General features: G+C 43.2%; 1 protein-coding gene across 1 annotated transcript in view; it reads right to left on the reverse strand.

Annotated features, from left to right (window-relative positions):
- The window catches only part of pappaa (pregnancy-associated plasma protein A, pappalysin 1a), a 198,169-nt gene extending 184,188 nt beyond the window's left edge, over window positions 1-13,981 (reverse strand). The window contains exons 1-2 of the mRNA XM_084047141.1: window positions 13,306-13,981; window positions 186-1,275 (exon numbers count right to left, since the gene is read on the reverse strand). Of these exons, the coding sequence (XP_083903267.1) occupies window positions 186-1,275; window positions 13,306-13,738 (1,523 nt within the window). The 5' untranslated portion in view covers window positions 13,739-13,981. The remainder of the gene's footprint in view (window positions 1-185; window positions 1,276-13,305) is intronic.
- Window positions 13,982-20,688: the final 6,707 nt, after the last annotated feature.

Raw genomic sequence — 20,688 nt, forward strand, 5'->3', positions numbered from 1 at the left:
TATATAATTTTGGGGGTCCTTGACATGAAAAAGATTGAGCACCACTGATATAGAAACATACGTTTTTCAGAAAAGTTGAGATTTAGGAGACATGTAGAATCGGCTTCAGGTCTCAATGGGTTAATCACCAAAAAACGTACACAGGGCTGTGGTTTCATGCAAACGTAACGTGAACGCGATCTTACTTGTGAGGAGACGAGCGGTTGAAGCACGTCTTGGTCACGTCCGTGGCGTTGGGGTTGCAGCAGTCGCCCAGGTCGTAGAAGAAGTTCTCCCAGTTGCACTCGGGGTCGCACACGCCGTTCCCTTGCTTGTACTCGGGGCAGCGGCTCCGGTGCCCGGACATGCAGTCGCCGGCGTCGAACCCCGTGAGCGGGTGGTTGCACTCGGGGTCGCAGGCGTCGTCTCCCACCTTGCTGATGTCGCAGTTGGCCAGGATCAGCCGGTTGCGGAGGGAGGAGTTGGTCACGTTGTGGACGCTCAGCTCCCACGTGATGTTGTACGGGCCGAAGGCGTCGTTGAGCTGCTGGTGCTGGAGGCTGATCTGGTGGTCGGACACGGTCGGCCTCCGCCGCGCGTCGTCCCAGACGTTGATGACCCGATAGCGCACCGCCTTGGGCTGGCGGAAGGTCCACAGGGCGTTGTAGTTCTTGATGACCTCCACGTTGTCGCAGACGGTCTGGCCGCACGTCGGGGGCTCCAAGGTGGTGTCCAGGAATCCCTCGCCGTGCACGAAGCCCGGCCGCCCGCTGCCCGTTGCCTGCTCGGGCTGGGGAAAGCTCCCGTCTTTCACGGTCAGCCACTTTCGCGCCGGGTGTTCGAAGGTTTCTCGGATGATGAGCTGCGGGCTATCCTGGGGGTCCTCGTGACCGTGCATGTCCCGGATAATGTGCCTCTGCGCTCGGGCCTGCCTCCAGAGACCCACCCTTTCCACTGCGCCTCGGTAATTGTGATTCAGCGCGTTCCCTCCGATCATTAACACTTTGCACTTTTTCGTCAGGTGACTGAAAACGTCACCCGACTGCTCCCGACTGACGCCCACTTGGGCGCCGTTGACAAAAAGTTTCATGTAGACGCCGTCGTACGTGACGGCCAGGTGCGCCCACTGGTTGGGCACGTACCGGGCGTTGGAGTGGATGGAGGTCACTTTGTGTGCACGGTCCGTTTTAAGGGAGAAGAAAAAACGAGGGTCACGGTTGCCCTGTTCGCTGACCGCCTGGATCCCGAGCAACCATCCTCGATCGCTGGAGGCGTAGAAACATTTGTCATAAAGACCTGTGGAGAGGGAAAGAGAGGGAGAGAGAGAGAGAGAGAGGTCAGTCTATGTGTGTGTGCGTGCGAGAGGTACATGAAGAAAGACATGATGACAGGAGAGAGGACCAAGAAACAGAAAGCATTATTCTAAGATCCCCCTCAAGAAGAAGGGCTGGAAGAACAGGCTGGATCTTAGTCAAGAACACACTGAGCCATGAGTCAGAGTAACATGCCAACTAAATATTTCACCCCTCGTTCATTTGTATACTACGTTATTTAACATTTCAAGTTTAGTCTCGGCGGAGGGCCTCAGTGTACTGGCCCCGACCCAACGACACATTCACTCCACAATTTCAAGCTCCCCTTTTTCAATAACAACCACCCAGGAGGTCCGCCTCGAAGTCACCCCCCTTTTGCCAATCGTTAATGCGAATGTCAGTTCAACATTTGAAAATGCTGGTTATACAATTCAGCATATATATATATATATATATATATATATATATATACCGTGTGGACACACTAAAGGATTAGTCTGGAACATTTTTGGAAAAATGCGTCGAGGGTTATTTGGTCATTTATCAGATGCAGACGCACAATGTGGTCTCGATTAGTGAGCAAATCTACTAATACGATACATTCTCTGATAACATAAGGGAACGCTGTCCTGGAAATTGGGTGGAAGTGCATGTTTAGCTAAGGGAGACCCCGTAGAAGTCCCTCCAAAGAGGAGTTTCATGAACATTGAGTGCATTTAAAGCTGTTCCATGTAAATGCCCCCCTCGCCAGCGGTGCAGCCCAGAGAGAGGAGGTTAGTTTTCTGCAAAAAAAACTGTGTTTTTCTAGAGGCACCAAAACACCTTTTTCCTGTTGCACTTGGAACACGTATGTCAGCTTCAGCATGGTAATGTGTTTTCACTTCTTAAGCCGGATTCATGCTCGGCTGCGCGCCGGTGTCGCGTGGTGCCAAAAAATAGCCGATCTACAAGCTCACGGCGTGCCGCTCTGCGACGCAATGGTGAGCTTGTAGATCAGATATTTTGGCCCGCGCGAGACCGGCCACGTAACGAAGTTTATAAAGTATTTTAAGGGATCTCTGAATGCTTACTGTTTGTTTGTTTAAAGCTTGTGGGGGGTGGGGACAAGTGGGTGTATGTGTGTGAGTGTGCGTGTGTCCGCATGTGCATATATTCCAATCTACTGTGACTGTACCCAGACATGTTATGAGGTGAAAGTGATCTCCAAAAAAAGGGGATCTGGAGAAGCCCTACAAGGAACATCTAAGCATGTGTTCATACAGTACTATAAGATGATGATTCTGGAGAGGGTTTGAATCCACCTCTGTCATAGGCATGCATTCCTCACATGCACGCAGAGAAACCTCTTATCTCCGCATTTTAACTTTTTCGTGTTTTTTCATAAATGAACGACCTACTTGATCACACTACAGCGTCACTCAAAAGTTGTAGATCTGCTACGTTTTGCTGTTTTTGAATTTGAATCCTGAAAAGTAACAGTTTTGGACATACGAGGTTTCCACCCGACAGAGACGATATATTCATCAAACATTATATCAGTCCAGACACACACACACCCAAGTTTTGCTGTACGGTGTGTAAAAGGAGCATCCCTCCTCAGCTGTTTGTAACCCAATCTCTGTGCATCATGTGTCTAATAAAGCTGGTTTAAAGCATTGGTTCTCAAACATTTTCACGTCAAGGACCCCCAAATTGACACTTATTATCCCGCGGACCCCCATTTGAAAAGATATATGCCAAGGACCCCCATAAGAGAAGATGTTTAGGTCCCTAGCAGTGGTTTTCAACCAGTTTAATTTCAAGGACCCCCAGTTTGATGTGCATTAGGCTACGGACCCCCATTTAATGGCATTTCTATCTCTGGGACCCCAATTTATATTGTAAAATCAATGTTAATTTAACTCTGAGAGTGTACAAATTTTGTACACTCTCTGAGTTACAGACCCATAAGGGTCAATTTGGTTCCTAACCATGTACCATTTAGCTGGGGACCCCCTGGAACTCCCTCAAGGACCCCTGGGGGTCCCCGGACCTCACTTTGAGAACCAATGGTTTAAAGGAGCTGTAAGTTCTATTTTCTTTGTTAAAATGAGTGTTAAATAGCTCTATATTCTGACGCAGTAGCGATCATTGCTATAGTGTCCTGTAGAGTGTTTGTTCAGTAACAGGGGTCTTCCCCATCTCTACCTGCTCTGTAGTAAACAGAAATGCATTTTCAGGCCGGGATTACCAATCAGGTAGGTCGGTTTGTATGCAATCAGGAGAGAGAACTCATAACAGGGTACAGGATAAACAAGAGAAATTGGAAGTGAAACGAAAAAAACATAAAAATGAGCATACAAATTTGGAAGTGGAACACTATTAGAAATCAAAGCTGATTAATGATCTTTTTGGAGTTCTCTCTTCTGATTAAATCGGAATCCGCACAATATTATCTGTAAATACTAAAGAGCTTGAGAGACGGGGAGATCGACCCCTGTTATTGAACAAACAACCTTTCATTCTTTGTTTTTCTTTTTTTTTCCACAAAAACATAACAAAACTTAACACCCACTTTAATAGCTTTCACATCTCACTCTGGATATAAGCATGGTCTGAAATCATAATTGCAGATTATTATCAAGGTGACCATCCAACCGCTGCCTCTCAAGTTAATTCCAGGCTCATGCCATTGTGTGCTACAGTTGTCTGGCTATAATGCCTAATGTATGCTCGGGCACACGACGGGGTCACACGACCCCGAGCCTCACATCCGCGACATGCTCGGAGCTTGTAGGTCGTCTGTTTTTCCGCAAAACACGCGACCACAGTCATGCGACGAAGTAGGGATCGGGGCTTAAGCCATTGAGACCGGGAAAGTATCCAAGTGTCATTTTTAGATTTCTTTGGGCTATTCAAAAAGAGCAGATCTTACAAGCGCATAGCGTGGCACCGAGTGCCCCGCTATGAGCTTGTATATCTGCAATTTTTTGAAAAGTCGTGAAAATGTGTGCAAATCTTTGAATATGCATTTGAACTCAAATCTTTGCTTCTGGGGGGTCCCTGGAACAAAATGTTTTGAGATGGGGGGGTTAAAAATGTTATATGTCTCATATATATTCAAAGATTTGCACACATTTTCAAAAAAATAGCAGATCTACAAGCTCATAGCGCGGCAATCGGTGCCGCGCTATGAGCTTGTAGATCTGCTATTTTTGAAAAGAAATCTAAAAATGACACACGGATGCGTCCCCGGTCTCAACGGGTTAATGGGTTTTTCCTCACAGATTTTCGAGCTAACGTGACCGCGTCCTAATGGGATGCAAACGCCAATATGCACTCATTAGCTGGATATTCTAATGGCGTAATCTTCAAAGAGGCGAGGGGCTGGGGTGGGTTCAGCATCAAGGTCAGTCCCTTTGGTGGGGATGACGTTTTCAGGCTTTCCACTACTAGTGGAAGGGGGGGTGGGGGGGGAAAGCCTCCCCATCTGTCAGCTAGTGCACTCAAGGCTAAAAGGTGCGCTAAAATGTTCGTAGGGCTCCTAGTGTAAACAGCTGTCATAATTCTGCCATGCTCAATTAATCTAACACAGTACACTTTTCCAGACCCTGGCCTGCATAGTAGGAAAATCCTCAGTGATAATTTAGCTCCGAGGGTGTAAAAAAAAAAAAAAAAAAAAAAAAAGGACTCCGAATGGACCCTTCACAGGTTCCTTTGACTGAGTTGTTTTTTTTACTGTGTGTGTGTGTGTGTGTGTGTGTGTGTGTGCGCACTGCGGCTGGGTGGGCACAGCAGCCAAACACGCATGCACGCACGCACGCAGAGTGACACACACACACACACACACACACAAACTCATGCACACACACTCACGTGCACACATGTGCGCTTATACACATAATTTAGCAGACAAAGTGAAACGCCGCTGCGCGCCGTGCAGCCTTAATACATACACAAACGCATGTAACACCCCGGTATTTGCATATGCACACACTACGGCTAAAGAGCTGTCAAGTTCAAAGGCAACCTTGCTTGCACTTGCCATTTGTCTTTCCCACAAGGAAAATACAGGGGAGGGAGGGAGGGAAAAAAAAGAGAAGAAAAACAGAAAGAAAAATGGCATAGAGTACCTGATAAAAGTGTGTGTGTGTGTGTGTGGGGGGACAATGAAGACTTTTCGTTTACGTTTGAACTGTTCCGGCTTTAAGGGGGGGTCAGGGAAAGGTGCTGTGTGTATACTGTCGTGCTAAAGTGACGCACATGCAAACGGCCTAAAGAGATACTGTAAAATTCCACTGATACTTTTTTCAGACAGGGACCTCATCGACCAATCGAAAACATGATGTATTGATTAACCACTTTAACAACCTGGCATCCATATACGTTGGCCCTGTGGTGTCATTATAGACCCGAAGGCTGTCAAAACATTTCAAAGATTTTCAAACAATTAAAAAAGAAAATTCTAAACACGTGAAATCTTTCAAAAATGATCGACAATAGTCATTACAAGCTCAGAATGTGTCGCATCGCGACGCACTGCGTGAGCTTGTAGATCGCTATTCATTGTACAACAAAGTATACGCGTCTTTTGGCGTTGGCTATTCAAAAAATAGCAGATCTACAAGCTCACACTGCTATTTTTGAATATTTTTGAAAAATCTTGTAAGTGTGAGAAATACTGATTCAGAAGGCATTTGTAGAATCGGCCTCATCAGGTCTTAATGGGTTAAGCGCTTAATATAGAGCCTTCGCACCTCTCCAGAACTACTTAACCGTAGGCCTCGGACCAAACTGTCATGTTTGATTCATTCCACCAAACAATTTACTTAAGCAATGAAAATGCTATAAATTATAGGGCGCTGAATGAACATCACAAGTTTCATTCGAAAAACTGCCTCCAACCGTTGGGCTCCGGGCAGGTTCTGCCACTAACCCCATAAAGCAGCTAATCCAAATCTTCTTGTCTCTCAGCCATATAAAGGAACAATCTGCTTTTATGAATGTCAGATAACATAAATTGCTACCACTTACTCTGTAACTTACTCTTTAACCGTGCCAACACTTGAAACACCCTCATTAAATTTAATGACTCAAATGGGGATTTTGTGGCATTTTATAACGTACTTATCACAACATACCAACACAGTAGGAAGGGCATAACGTGCTGGAGGCAAAGGTGGCGGTAATTTAAACGACGTTTTCCCAGACAACCTGGAAACCTGTTTGATTGATATCATGATGCACTTTGTTAACCACTTAAGCCCTTTTTTAATTTGTCGTATGACGAATAAGCTCACAATGCGTTGTGAGCTTGTAGATTGGCTATTTTCACTAATCGTTTTCTTTTTTTATATTTATTTCGTTTTTGAAAAATGTACAAAAAAAAAACGGGAGAAGGTATTTTCATATTTAAAAATAATGTGGACACCCCTGACCTGTTAACGACATGCCCAAAATATAGTTAGAATATCGTCTCTTTCGGGTGGAAACCTCATATTTCCAAAACTGTTCAGGATTCAAATTCAAAAACAACAAAAAAAATCAGTGACAATTGAGAAATGTTGCCGTTGTACAAGTTCTGCAAAACCATCTAGATGTTTCAAGGCATGCGCGCCGTCAACAGCGGGCTAGAGCCCCGAGAGGTCCCCCCCGTTGAGCGAGAAGCTCAGCGATGGCGTGGCCACATGGAGCAGTGCCAAGCCTGCCACCGCCGACTCGGCGCCGTTCGAGTGGCACACCGATGGACAAAGAGAGCGCGAGCGTGATGTCACCCATTTTTTTTCAAAAAAAAACTGTTTTGAAAACTCTAGTTCAGCGAAAAATGGCCATGAGTGCAACTGCAACCGTTGCGCTCGCTAGCCCAGTGGTTTTTCGTGCCATTCGTAGCAAAAGTAGCAGATCTACAAGCACTAAACGCGTCGCGCTTGCAGATCTGCTCCTTTTGATGCTTTTGTGTGACACTGTAGTATGATCACGTAGAGCATTCATTTACGAAATAACACAAAAAGAGGTTTCTGCCCGAAAGCAACGATATAGTCAGGCATGCAAACAGCCCCGAGGTGAAAAAGGTGACATGTTTTTTTTTCTTTTCGGGTCAGGTGTCACACAATTGCCCTATTTGGATTCAAAACGGCTATTGTAGCTAAAAAGCTAGAAGTTTGCATGTCTGTATACTGTATAGGCATAAAAGAAACACAGACGGGTACAATGGGTACTGTGACAACAGGTACAACAGGTGTTGCGTAACCGGGTGGGGCGTGCATTCCCAACTTGCATCGTTACCGCCTCGCATGGTGACCGTGGTCCCCGGGAGCACATCTAGGACTGAGTTTCCATAGTCTACTCTGCAGCTGGACATTTTGACATGAAACATTTGGAGGGTTAGGAAACATGTTCTGTGGCGACCAGGTTGCAATTGAGATGGTTAGTAAGGGTCAGGGTTGTGTCACTTATGTTTTTAACTGTTCCCCAAACTTTCCAGGTATTTTATGATTATTTCACCTATAGGCTGTGCCACATGGCCAAACTCATGGCTATTTTTGAACATTTTTGAAAACTCCTGAAAGTGTTTGAAGTACTGATTGAGAAGGGATTTGTAGAATCGGCCTCATGTCTAAGTGGGCTAAGAACCTACTAAGATGAAGGATTCAGGTTCATATTACGCATTTAAAAAAATACCCTTCGTCAACTAAAATGCTGAAACGAGAGGCATTCGAGTTCAGCATCATAACACTAAATGATAGTACCAACATACTGTACCGCTGCTGCGTTATCAAAGCTCATATCTGCCAATGTGTGCACATAATTGTCCCCAGCAGGTCATGGAAGAGAGCCTCTGTTCCTCTTGTGATTTATTTTCCTCTCCCTTTGATGCGGGACAGTCCAACATGACCCGGATGCAGGGGCTAATAGGGCACAACAAAGTTTGCATAACGTTTGGACACAGAACGCGATGTTCTGATTGTGCGCGCGTGCGTGCGTGCCTGCGTACCAGTGTGCGTGTGTCTGTGCGTGCGTGTGTGTGCATGTGCAAACTCCAGTCAGCCTGGGCCGCTTTGTATTCAGTCAACTTCAATTATACTTTAGTTTACAAAATTCCTCAAATGACAAATCAGGGAACATGCCGATTTGCACTTGAGAAGAAAATCCTCCATTTAAGATCTCAAAGTAGTTTGCTTTTGTTTTGATCCAGAATGACTTAAGGGAGGAGCCATGCTTGCTCAAGACAATACTTCCCGTTACAGGTTCACCTGCTGGGCTAAATACTTTGTTGTTTGATGGTGCTCCATACCCAAAATACCCAATCTACAAGCTTTACAAGCTCACTACAAGCTTGCAAACGCGTCACAGCGTGACGCGTTGTGAGCTTGCAGATCTGCTGCACTATTTTTGGTGCACGATACCGATGTGCAAACCAAGAATAGCTGCAAGAAACATTACCATCCCTACAGCCAGGGAAAACAACTCTTATTATTGGCTCGTACAGTGAGACTAATTTCTGTCAAGGACTCTTGTCCAGAGTGACTTGAGGAGTAGGTTAGGGTCCAGAGTCTTGCTCCAAGGAATTTCCCCAGGATACATGGTGGGGGTGTGGGCTGAACCCTGGGGCCCGTCTGCTGCCAGACACTTTGTGTAACATACTGCAGACAGTGTCCATGTTTACTACTCAACCTGTTTGCTCCCTCTGCGCACACGTCATTCTCAAGATCACTAATCCTGTGTTATCCTCAAACAGATAAATGACATCATCAATGATGTCACTCCCCGGCAGTGGTGGAAAGTAACTAAGTACATTTACTTAAGTACTGTACTTAAGTTACATTTTGAGGTAATTGTACTTTTCCAATTTCCAATACTTTTACTCCACTACATCTCATAGAGGCAAATATTGTACTTTTACTCCACTACAATAATTTGAAAACTTTAGTTACTAGTTACTTCTCAGATATAAATTCCAAATGGCCCCTTTACAGGTCTCTAACTCTGAGAGTGTCCAGAGGGAACCAAATGGACCTGGAAGGGTCCATTTGTACACTCTCAGAGTCGAAAGTAAAAATGTTTGAGAACCGCACTGCCCTGCACAATCCTGCACAGTAATCAGTGCTACTAAACATTTAACAACAGAATGAATGTGTGGCCCGAAAACAGATGCTTTGACACATGGAGGGAGGGCATCAGAATGAGCCAAGCATGCACTAACAGAGGCAGAGCAGGCGACTCAGTTCAGTTCAGACTGGAGAGGATTCGGATTTTCTCAATGAAGAATATCAGCATGATAGTCTCCAGATACTCCAAGCCCCCAAACTCATGAATTAATGTCATGACAGTTGTGTGTGCGTGTGTGTGCGTGCGTGTGTGTGCGCCTGCGCGCGTGCGTACATGCATGTGTACGTGCCTGCATGCGTGTGTGGTTTAGCTGTGCCTTCTGTCTTGTTACATATATTTTATCTCATACTTGCCAAATAGTGAACTAAGTGAAATTGAATTAAGTGAAATTATTATAGTTATACTCAGGGAGGACATAAATGAATAAACAAACACAAATAGTAGCGGTCAAACAACAGCAACACAGTGAGGAAAACAGCTGTAGCAAAAACAACCACGGTGCTGGATCAAAACAATGGGATAGGGCTGTTTGTCAGAGGCCCTGGGATTGTTGGGAGCCCGAATGAATTAGATTTAAAAGATTAGGAATTATTGCATTTGCTTGATGGTATTGTTGGTTCTCAAAGGGTCTGTTACAGTGAATGCTATATGCCAGGCATAGACACGTGGAGAGGAGTGGGAACACGACATGATGGATCTGACAATAACATGGCCAAGTTGGCAGCCACCTTAATGTAGGCTACATATCTACAGTACTTTACGGCTCACGGTAGCCCACATTGTCCCTGCCGAGTTCAACTGCAACTACTGAGGGATTGGCTTCATGCAATTCATAGTGCATGTCCTAGCAACTGCCTAGCCAGTTAGTGGGACACCTTTAAAACACGCACGCACACACACACACACACACACAGTTGTGCTGTGCTGTGAGTGTGACTCCCTGTGTTTGGAGGAGGGAAAGGCAAGAGAAGGATAGAAACCTGTTGTAAGCCTCTATGTAATGGTCTGTGCTCTGCCAGTCACTTAATAAAGTGACACACAGGAAAGCTCAGTTCAGTTAAGTTCAAAGCTGACCAGCTGCACTCACTGGGAACAGGCAGGCTGTGAGTTTGTGTGTGCAACGCCCCCTGTCGGCAGCATAAAGAAAACAGATGTAGATGATATAGCCTCTACAACTCTGTACAAACAGCGGTGCTGCTGCTGCTAATGCAGTATACTTTGTCAAATATAGGCTGCTAAGGACATAATGTGCACCTCGTGGCAAGGTTGCAACTGGATGGAGAAAAAAAAAGAGTTCTCACTGATTACGTCGACCATGTGTTCTTCTGGTTTTTAACCGTTTTTTCTCTAACATTACAGCGTAAACGACTGGACTATGATGATGATCCTCTCAAGCAAGCTGTCACTGTGTGTGTCGTGCGTTATTTGACTGTAGTACTGTCCTTAGAATGCAGAATATCGCCATATAACCTAATGCATAGCGCACGTGTATGTTTGTGAAAACGGCAACGTCACCGATTATTATCGCCATAACACGCGTCGCCGCCGCCGCTGTGAAACAAACGCACTGAACGCAGCAGCTGTAAGCAATGAGTAATTAACATCATACTCCATCGCGTGAGGTTGTCGTTTAACCGAAAGAAAAAAAAAACTGACTTAAAAACTAACAACGCGACGCATTGTTAGTTTGTAAATCAGTTGTTTTTTGGGGGGCAAGAACCATAGTATTACAGAGTATATTGTAGGCTTATTTCAGTGTAATTCAAGGGAGGAAACGCCGGAGTTCGAACGTAAATCCAGTAGCCAATCCAGAAAGTGTCAGGTTTTTGGGGGAACTCTCCACATTGCGGCTGCATTACGCGCTGCTCTCTGGACCGCCACCCGATATATTATAATAACTCTATGCTCTGGACGGTAACAGGAGGACATCTGGGCACCTCGATGTAAAATTAGCTATTCTGTCCAAAACCATTTTTTTTTTTTCAAATATCTTATTTTTCAACATTTTGGACAAAATAGCCAATTTTACATCACGGTGCCCAGATGTCCCTATAGTGCCCACCTATCCTGTATCCTTCTGGACAGTGATTCTCAACCATTTTAATTTTAAGGACCCCCCCAGTTTGACATGCATTAGGCTACGGACCCCCATTTAATGGCATTTCTATCTCTTGGACCCCAATTCATATTGTAAAATAAATGTCAACTTAACTCTGAGAGTGTACAAATGGAACGGGTCCATTTGGTTCCATTTGTACACTCTCAGAGTTACAGACCCATAAGGGTCCATTTGGTTCCTAACTATCCATCATTTAGCTGGGGACCCCCTGGAACCCCCTCAAGTACCCCTGGGGGTCCCCGGACCCCACTTTGAGAACCAATGCTTCTGGACACCTCTCCTCCCTCCCTCCTCTCTATCCCTCCTCTCCCCTCCCTTCTCTCTCTCTCTCTCTCTCTCTCTCCGAAATAACAAACCAATCGCTCCCGCTTCGCCTCGCATCGGCAGCGGTGTGGTGACATGGTGACGTGCTCACTTTCAAAGTTTGGGGACCATTACATCATAGTTTTAAAATAGCCCCAGCAGCCCCGGCGGTTCGTAGAAATGACATTTTTTACGCACAGTGACATCAGCTGCCAATCAAATGATGCGGTATAAACGATATCACAGCGGCGTTTAGGTTGTGGTTTTTGCGGGGAATTCATGCCTGCAGCCTCCTCCTCCATGCTACAAGCCATCTTGTTAAAAAAAAAACAGTTTTAAAAGCCAACTAGGTAACTTTGAGCCCATTTTTTGATAAATATGCATATTTTAGCCCTCATTTATCAGCCACTGTATTATTGGGCTGGTGTGTTTCCTTGCAGAAAGACATCCATCCACATTTGTTCCACTGTTTATGTTGACATTCATCCCTTGCAGGGACGCCTAAGTGCAATATAAAATGATGTTATGATATTAGCACTGCACTAGTATAACGGTGAGCGTCCTCCTCCCCCTTTAATGTGGAGAAATCAAAATGTGATCACACACACACACACACACACACACACACACACACACACACACTCCTCTCCTCGGTGAGCCAATGCTTGCACCACCTAAAAGCTCCGCTGCACTTTTGAAAGCATTACATCACTGTCTAGTCGGATATATATATATATATATATATATATATATATATATATATATATATATATATATATATATATATATATATATATATATATATATATATATATATATATATATATATATATATATATATATATATATATATATATTTAAAAACAAATATGTGTAAACTCCTTGTCAACTAAAAACTGCATGTTTTGGGGGCTGATCAGCATTATTGGCAACAAATTGGGTACATTATGCTATATTATAGTCAATGATTTCAGTTTCCAAATACATGTTCATAAAGTAGTTATGGTAACTATAAAGCAAGATTATAATGATGTTTGTGGGGGCACCAGGGATGTGTATTAGATAGACTAGACCACTGGTTCTCAAAGTGGGGTCCGGGGACCCCCAGGGGTCCTTGGGGGGGTTCCAGGGGGTCCCCAGCAAAAGTAGTTTAGATAGCGTTACACTCATTTTAACCACTTTATCCATTTATTTGCTGGCTTTTCAAAAATAAAAAAAGCAGATCTACAAGCTCGCAGCACGTCACTTCGCACCGCACTGTGAGCTTGTACATCTGCTATTTTGTATTAAATGTTTGAAAAATGTAAAAGAAAAAAAAGTGACAATTTTCTATAAAAAAAAAAAGATTACAAAATATATAAATCTTCTCTTCTGGGGGTCCCTGGCACAAAACCTTTTCAGATGGGGAGGGGGGGTCCTCGGTCAAATATAGGTATCAATTTGGGGGTCCTCCTTGACTTGAAAATGTTTGAGAACCACTGAGATAGATAGACGGGATCCTACCTGCGATCACTGTGGGTGATCGTTGACCTCCCTCCGGCTTGATCCACATCTCCAGGGTAAAGTTCCCTCTGGGGATCTCCACGCCGGGCTTCAGCCGGAGCTGGTCTCCTCTGCCGGTGAAATACACGGCTTTCCCCCCGACGCCCCGACCCACCGGAGAGTTGATCATCTCCTCCGCCTGCTGCGACGAGGAGCGCCGCCGCTGCAGCCGGAGCACCCGTCGCTCCAGCCCGGGCAAGGAGCGCTTGCCCCGGGGCAGCCGTGTGGCACAGGAAGCCCCCGGGACGGTGGTGGCTCTCGCCTGCAGATCCCTCATGCGCACCAGATCCCTCTTGGATCTGATCCCCGTCCTCCGGACCGTCCCGCACTCTGATCCAACACACAGGATGAGTATCACCAGGCAGGACACCCAGGGAGATGTCCAAAGTTTCATTGTCAAAGGAGAGGAGATGGTAAAAAAAAAAATCTAAAATCAAAATATAATAATATAAAAACAAGGGAAAAAAAGAAAAGAAACAACTGGAATAACTCAGAAAATTAGTAGGTCCAAAAAAAAATGTTCTCCTCTTTGAAATGTTATCCCGGAGATCCCTTCTCTCTTCCTTTTTTTTTTTACAGCCGCATGTTGTCAAAGCGTTAGAAAGTGTCTAAATAAACCCATAAAGCTATAGCTGTTATTCCCTCTTTATAATGCTAAGCCACGACCCCCTCTCTTAAGCAAAACTACTCTTCTGGAGACATTCAGAGGGGACACAAGGAATATTTGATTCATGTATGTGTTCCACGGTGCCTTTTCAATGGGTCCCATTTAGCCAAAGGGATGACTAATAAGTAATCAATCAAGAGGGGGGTCCGACGGATGCCCCCTCATCCTCTTTAGAACGGTATAGGAGTTAGACTCGCACAAATCCACAGTTGTCCGCCTTGAAGCGACTTGTCTGTCACACCTTTTGCTTGTTTCCTTTTATCCTGCCCGTAAAACAATATAAAAAAAAATAATCCCACATATTAAATTCCAAAGAAAAGTGAAAAGAAAGCGACCTCTCATTTTATTGCACTACACAACCCAGGAAAAAAGAGGACAATTAGACTAAAAAATGACATCCTAAAAACTTGCATTTTTGGGTCGCCTTTCACAGAAAAAAAAAGTTGAAATGTTAATAGTATAAAAGGTCTGCTAAATGATCTTTAGAGGCGAGAGAGAAACGGGGAGTCTAAGCATCGCGATCCTCATTGATTTGCCTGGAAGCAGAGAGAGAGACTCTTGGTCTTGGATAGAGAGAGAGAGAGAGGGAGAGAAAGAGAGAGAGAGAGAGCCAGGACAGGACTGGTCGTCCGCTTTAGGAGCTTTAGTTTTTTCTCTCTGTAAAGTCTTTTTAAGAGCAACTCATGTTTCAAATGTTCCGGGGCTGTGTGTGTGTGTGTGTGTGTGTGTTTTGAAGTGGGAAGTCACACACAGGTAGAGGCTGCTACTCTCTCTCTCTCTCTCTCTCTCTCTCTATGGCACACATAGTGATCGGATGGTGTTTACACACAGAGAGTTTAGAGAGAGTATATGTATCCCTCTAGCGGTTACAATTTAAACAATCCTACTACAGCGCCGGGTCCCAAACGGCGGGTCGGGACCCAATTGTGGGTCCATTTTCGGGGGTCACCGAGTGCATATCCCTTTATTTTTTTTGTTTCCTAAATGTTGTCATTAATTATTGTTGTTTTAAAAGATTTTCATGAGTTGAAAATAAATTCAAACATTTTTTTCTAAAATAATTTCATGAATAAAATAAAAAAATAAAAAAAAATACACAAAATTAAGATTTTTTTTTTAAGAAGTAGGGAAAATAGCAGATCTGCAAGCTTGCAACGTGAGCTTGTAGATCTGCTATTTTCACTATAGTTTAAGGTCCCTGGCAAGCATCTGATTTCTCTTTTGGGTCTTTGAGCTAAAAGGTTTGTGAACCACACTGCTCTACAGCACCGCTCTCTCACAGACTCTCCACATGAGGACCATTATAAACCAGTAGCCAGAGGTGGGAAAAGTATACTCACATGTTTTACTTAAGTAAAAGTAATCAATACTGCAATGTAGAAATACTCTTGTTACAAGTAAAAGTCCGGAATTCAAAATGTACTTGAGTAAAAGTACAAAAGTATTGGTATCAAATTAAAGTACCAAAAGTAGAAAGTATACTCATTATGCAGAAGGTCCCATTTCACAAGTTTTCAAATGTATATGTATACAAATCTTCTTAAAATAGCAGATCTACAAGCTCACAACGCTCACACAACGTGATGTGTGAGTTGAAGCTGCCTGATCAACCCGAAGTGTTCCTTTTTTATATTTTGAATCAGATAGATATTGCTTTAGTTCAAGTTTCACACTATATATCAAACATGGTCTCTGTCGGGTGGAAACCTCATATGTCCAAAAACTGTTACCTTTCAGGATTCAAAATACAAAAGTATCAGATCTACAAGCTCGAAACGAGGCACGAATGCTTCTGTCTGACGATGCAGTATGATGAAGTATGGCGTTAACTTATGAAAAAACACGTTAGACCAGGGGTCTTCAACAGGGGGTCCTCAGTCACTACAGGGGGTCCGCCAAATCTTTGTGTGGTATGATATATTTGTTTTGCCTTAACCACTTGAATCCTAGCATCCCTTTTCTGAGGAGAACCTCGGCCAAAAATAGCAGATCTACAAGCTCACAACGCCTCACGCTGCGAGGCGTTGTGAGCTTGTAGATCGGCTATTTCTGGCAAAGAGGTATAGGTGTAGAGGAAAAAAGAGCAGACCAAGTAAAAAAAATAATCTAAAACACAATTTTATACAATACAGAGGGGGTCCCTGCTTCATCTCTCTCTCTCAGCTAGGGGGTCCTTGGGCTGAAAACACTGAAGACCCCTGTATGACATATATATCACTGCCACCTACCACCGCCAATTTAAGCATGGGATGAGTGAACACTTGGGTTTAATGGGTTTCCACAGACAGTGAAAAGAGCAGGAATGTCATCCTTGTGCTTTGTGTTCTTGCCACAGGTTGTTTGTTGTAAGTGTGTGCTTAGACAGCCCGGGAACAACCAGCACCTACCATAAAACGCAAGAGGAAACAAACATTCAATATTTGCCTCACTCTTCTCTTACGGTGGTGTGACTCTGGGACAGATATCTGCCTTTGTCTCTGGAGAGAGTGTGTGTGTGTGTGTGTGTGTGTGTGTGTGTGTGTGTGTGTGTGTGTGTGTGTGTGTGTGTGTGTGTGTGTGTGTGTGTGTGTGTGTGTGTGTGTGTGTGTGTGTGTGTTGAGGGAGGGGGGCGGGGGGGGGGAGGGGGTTACAACCTAGAAACTTGCTGGGAGTCGATTTCACATGGGCCACTAAATGTTAAATCTATTTTTCCTAAGCCCGCGTGGTTCTCAAAGAGGGGTCCGGGGACCCATGCGGGGGGCCCTTGAAAGGATGTTAATATATCATCACAATTGGTTTAATCGCTTTAGCCCTATTTTTTATACTTTGGAGTGTGTTAGTCTGCAGAATCAGGAGTGTAAGTGAGCAGATGTGTTTTAAAATGTGGTGTTGGGTGATGGATGCAAACAAACAAACAAAGTTTGGGGGTCCTTGACATGACATGGGAACGCTGTTCTATAGCTATAGCTGTGAGTGACAATGAAAGTCACAACGTACATTGAATTCTTGTGGAAAAGTTTAAAAGCCTTTAACCCATTAAGACCTGAGGCCGATTCTACAAAATTTCTGTTTTTAGAATGTCTTCTAAAAACTGTTTTTTGAAAAAACGTATGTTACTACAGTATGTCAGTGGTTCTCAAACTTTTTCATGTCAAGGACCCCAAAATGTATATGTACTTGGCCAAGGCCAATATTTTGTTCCAGAGACCCCCAGAAGCAAAGATTTGAGTTAAAAATGTTCACTTTAAAACAATATATATTAAAAGATTTGCACACATTTTCACATAGCCAATGTGTAAAATAATGCTTTTTAGCTCAAATCAAGAAGTGACACAGATGCGTCTCCAGGTCTCAATAGTCTGGCTAATGCATAGCAAGAATGAAAAAAATACACCTTCGCGTTGCGGCAACAATGCCTTCATCAGGGTGACTGTCTCATCCTCTTTTTTTGCATCAATTTTGTCACCCAGTTGTACCGAAGAGCACCATGTTGGGGATTTTTACTCCAGCCAGATCCTCTCTCTCTCTTTTTTGTACATTGAATTCTGTTGACACTTTCTTCCTTCAGATTTGGTCATCTTGAAACCCATCCTATTCTTATGAGGTGATTCATGGTCTGGACGTTAGCCTAAAACATGTAGTTTTGCTTACAGTCGAGTCCCTTGGAATGGCTTTTTTTTTTCTTTTAAAGAGACACATACATTGCACTGTAATTTCATCATCCAAAACAGAAGTTAGCCCTTCCCACAGAAAAATAATGGTTCTTAAATTGTTCCACGAAGACCCATCCCCTACTGAAGAAACATTTTATTTAGTGAACTGTTCTTCACGTTCCTCGTATGGTTCTAGAGAACCTTTTTGATGGTTCTTTGAGGCACCTTTAACCACTTAAACCATAGCATCCCAGCGTTTGCCATATCTTAATAGGTGGACATTAGTTGAAAATAGCCGATCTACAATGCATAGAAACATTTATAAACCTTGGTCTGAAAGCTTCTTTTTGGAACAAAAAAAAAACGTTTTTCATGGTCTCGACACACCGATGGGAAACAAAACAAAATACAATACTGTGATTTAATACTATGTAATGTTTTCATGATATTGACGCCATTAAGTGCCATAGATTCAAAAGGTAACATCATAAAAGAATCCAACATGTCTAGGGAATAAAAATGCAGATCCAGTTGTAGATGCTGACTAATGGAATATCGTAATGACAGAGGTGGAAAGAGGTGCCAGCTATTTTCATCGCACCGTCGTTGGCTTTGTCAACGTTTCCATAGTTAATAACTTCCTTCACCCATCACCACTGTCCTTTTTCCATGGAGGACAATGAGAGCTTAAGATAGAAGAATAAATGACCCAATGTCCTACAGTCAGCATCCTTGTAGACTGGTACACTATGTACAGACAGGAGGGGGGGGAAAAAGCAGATGCTCTGAAGCATGCACATATAAAGGTCATTCCCCATCCTTTGCGTTGCGCAAGGAAATTGAGTTGAATTGCTTTTGAATTGTCCTGCACCCACCACCCAAGCCCCAAAGCCCCTCGGGGTACGGACCCCCTCGACATGATCAAAGTTCAAAGTGAGCACCTCACTTGGCCAAACATTTTGCCGGTGAAAGAACGTCGCACAATATGTCTCCTTCGTCAAATTGGACAATTCCACAGATATTCCTAGAGTTCATGGTATATATGGAGATAACATCCAATTTGAACCCGTGACCGATGAAATCCCACCACAAATCTCAGCGTTTTTATGAGACGAAAACCCACCATCTCGCTGCATTTCTTTAACATGTCCGTTTAATTACAGGTCGGCCATGTTTCAGGTCGGGATACGACCCGGTTTTATCCAATCAGCAGAGAGAGAGCCCATACAAGATACAGGATAGACCAGTGACATTGGAAGTAATGAAACAACAGAGTGAGCAGACAAAATTGGAGCCCGGAGCACTATAAAATTGAAACTGATTAATTATCTATGTGTAATGTTATTGGATCTCTCTCTATGCCGTCCTCAGATAAAACCTGGATAAAACCAAAATATATATATATCATATTTTCTGCTTACAGGACTTGAGTTGCACATGATGAATGTATGCAACTCAATATGATTAAGTTTGGTCAATTTCTAATGACTGGACTCATCATTTTCCATGTTCTAAGAATCATAAGATCTGTATATTCTTTGCAGACTTATCAAAAAAAACAAGCAAATGACTAACAGTGAGAGCGTTTTACTGATGGCTTCAGCATTGTCCCAGGATATGATAGGGAGACGTGAGGTTGTTTACTGGACATTCAACCACTTAACACCCCAGCATCTATATTCTAGGTGGAACAATAGCCAAAAATAGCCGATCAACAAGCTCACACAACACGTCACAAGCTTGTAGATCATCTACTTTCGGCAAAGATTTGGTGTAGACAGACAAAAGCGTCCCATGCACAGCTGTAACGTGGGTCTGTTTTACTGAGAGTAGAGGGTTTAGGTGCTTAATTAAAGCAACACTATGTTTCCTCTTCTACCCTGGATTTGAACCCGGTTTCTTGCACAAGTGCTGACATTCTTACCATTGAGCTAATAGAGCTGGCCTGCAAGCTCAGGGGATGAATTGAATCTTGACCATCAGGTCAAAATTTGTGTCAGATCCTGTGTCTAGGTGAGACATGACCTTTGACACAATCTAAATGTCTCAATAGAAGAGCAGGGAGACAAAATACAACCACCGCAATTGTTTAAGTTATATTGTATTAACATACTCTTCCATACAGATTGGACAAAATTACTTTTTATTCAAACGTATACGCTTTAGTGTACTTTTTAACCACTTCCACTCTGGCATAGTTGTTTTGAGCATGTCATTATAGATGAAAACGTTCAATAAAAAATGTTTTCTGTTATTCTCAAATAATGTTTTGAACATTTTCAAAATGAGTGAAAATAGCAGATCCACAAGCTCACAACACATTGCAATGTGATGCATTGTGAGCTTGTTGATCAGCTATTCTTTGCTATTTTTTAAACCGGGCTTCAGTGGCTCACAGGCCATTTGAGGTCATCATATGATCTTAAATCAGATGAACTCTTCCTTTGCGTTGTGACATTATGTCACCAGCGCTACAGTGAAATCAATAAATGGCAGATATCTCCAGAATAAGATTAACCAGAATAAGATTAACATCTCCATTCTAATGTATAAAACAAATCAAACTCACTTAACTGGGCCAGTGATGGCTCCCCATGGGTAAGACAAGACATCTAGACCTGTCAAAATTACTACATAATCACCTAATCACAATTATTTGAGATCATCGCAATTGTTTTTGCATAATTGTCGTACAATCGTTTCAATGTTGAAAAATATATATTTTCAAACATTTTCAAAATAGTGGAAATAGCAGATCTACAAGCTCACATTAATGTGAATAAAGTTATTAAATATGTCAGTCACTTCTTTGTATGCTTACGTTACTTGTCATATCTACCCTGTCCAACTTTAGTTTATGAAGCCTAAAAGCCAAACAGAAATGTGATTACTTTATTTATTTAACGCCAAAAACACAATTTTATCGTTAAATCGCAATTATTCGTGTGACAATTCATCGTCAAGTAAAAGTTCATAAGCGTGACAGCCCTAAAGACATCTAAGTACAAAAGTGTTTGTTCCAAGCCACTTCCACTTCATCTCAGT

The sequence above is a fragment of the Gymnoscopelus microlampas genome, assembly GCF_963454915.1.
Source record: "Gymnoscopelus microlampas genome assembly, chromosome: 21".
NCBI classification, from domain to species: Eukaryota; Metazoa; Chordata; class Actinopteri; order Myctophiformes; family Myctophidae; genus Gymnoscopelus; species Gymnoscopelus microlampas.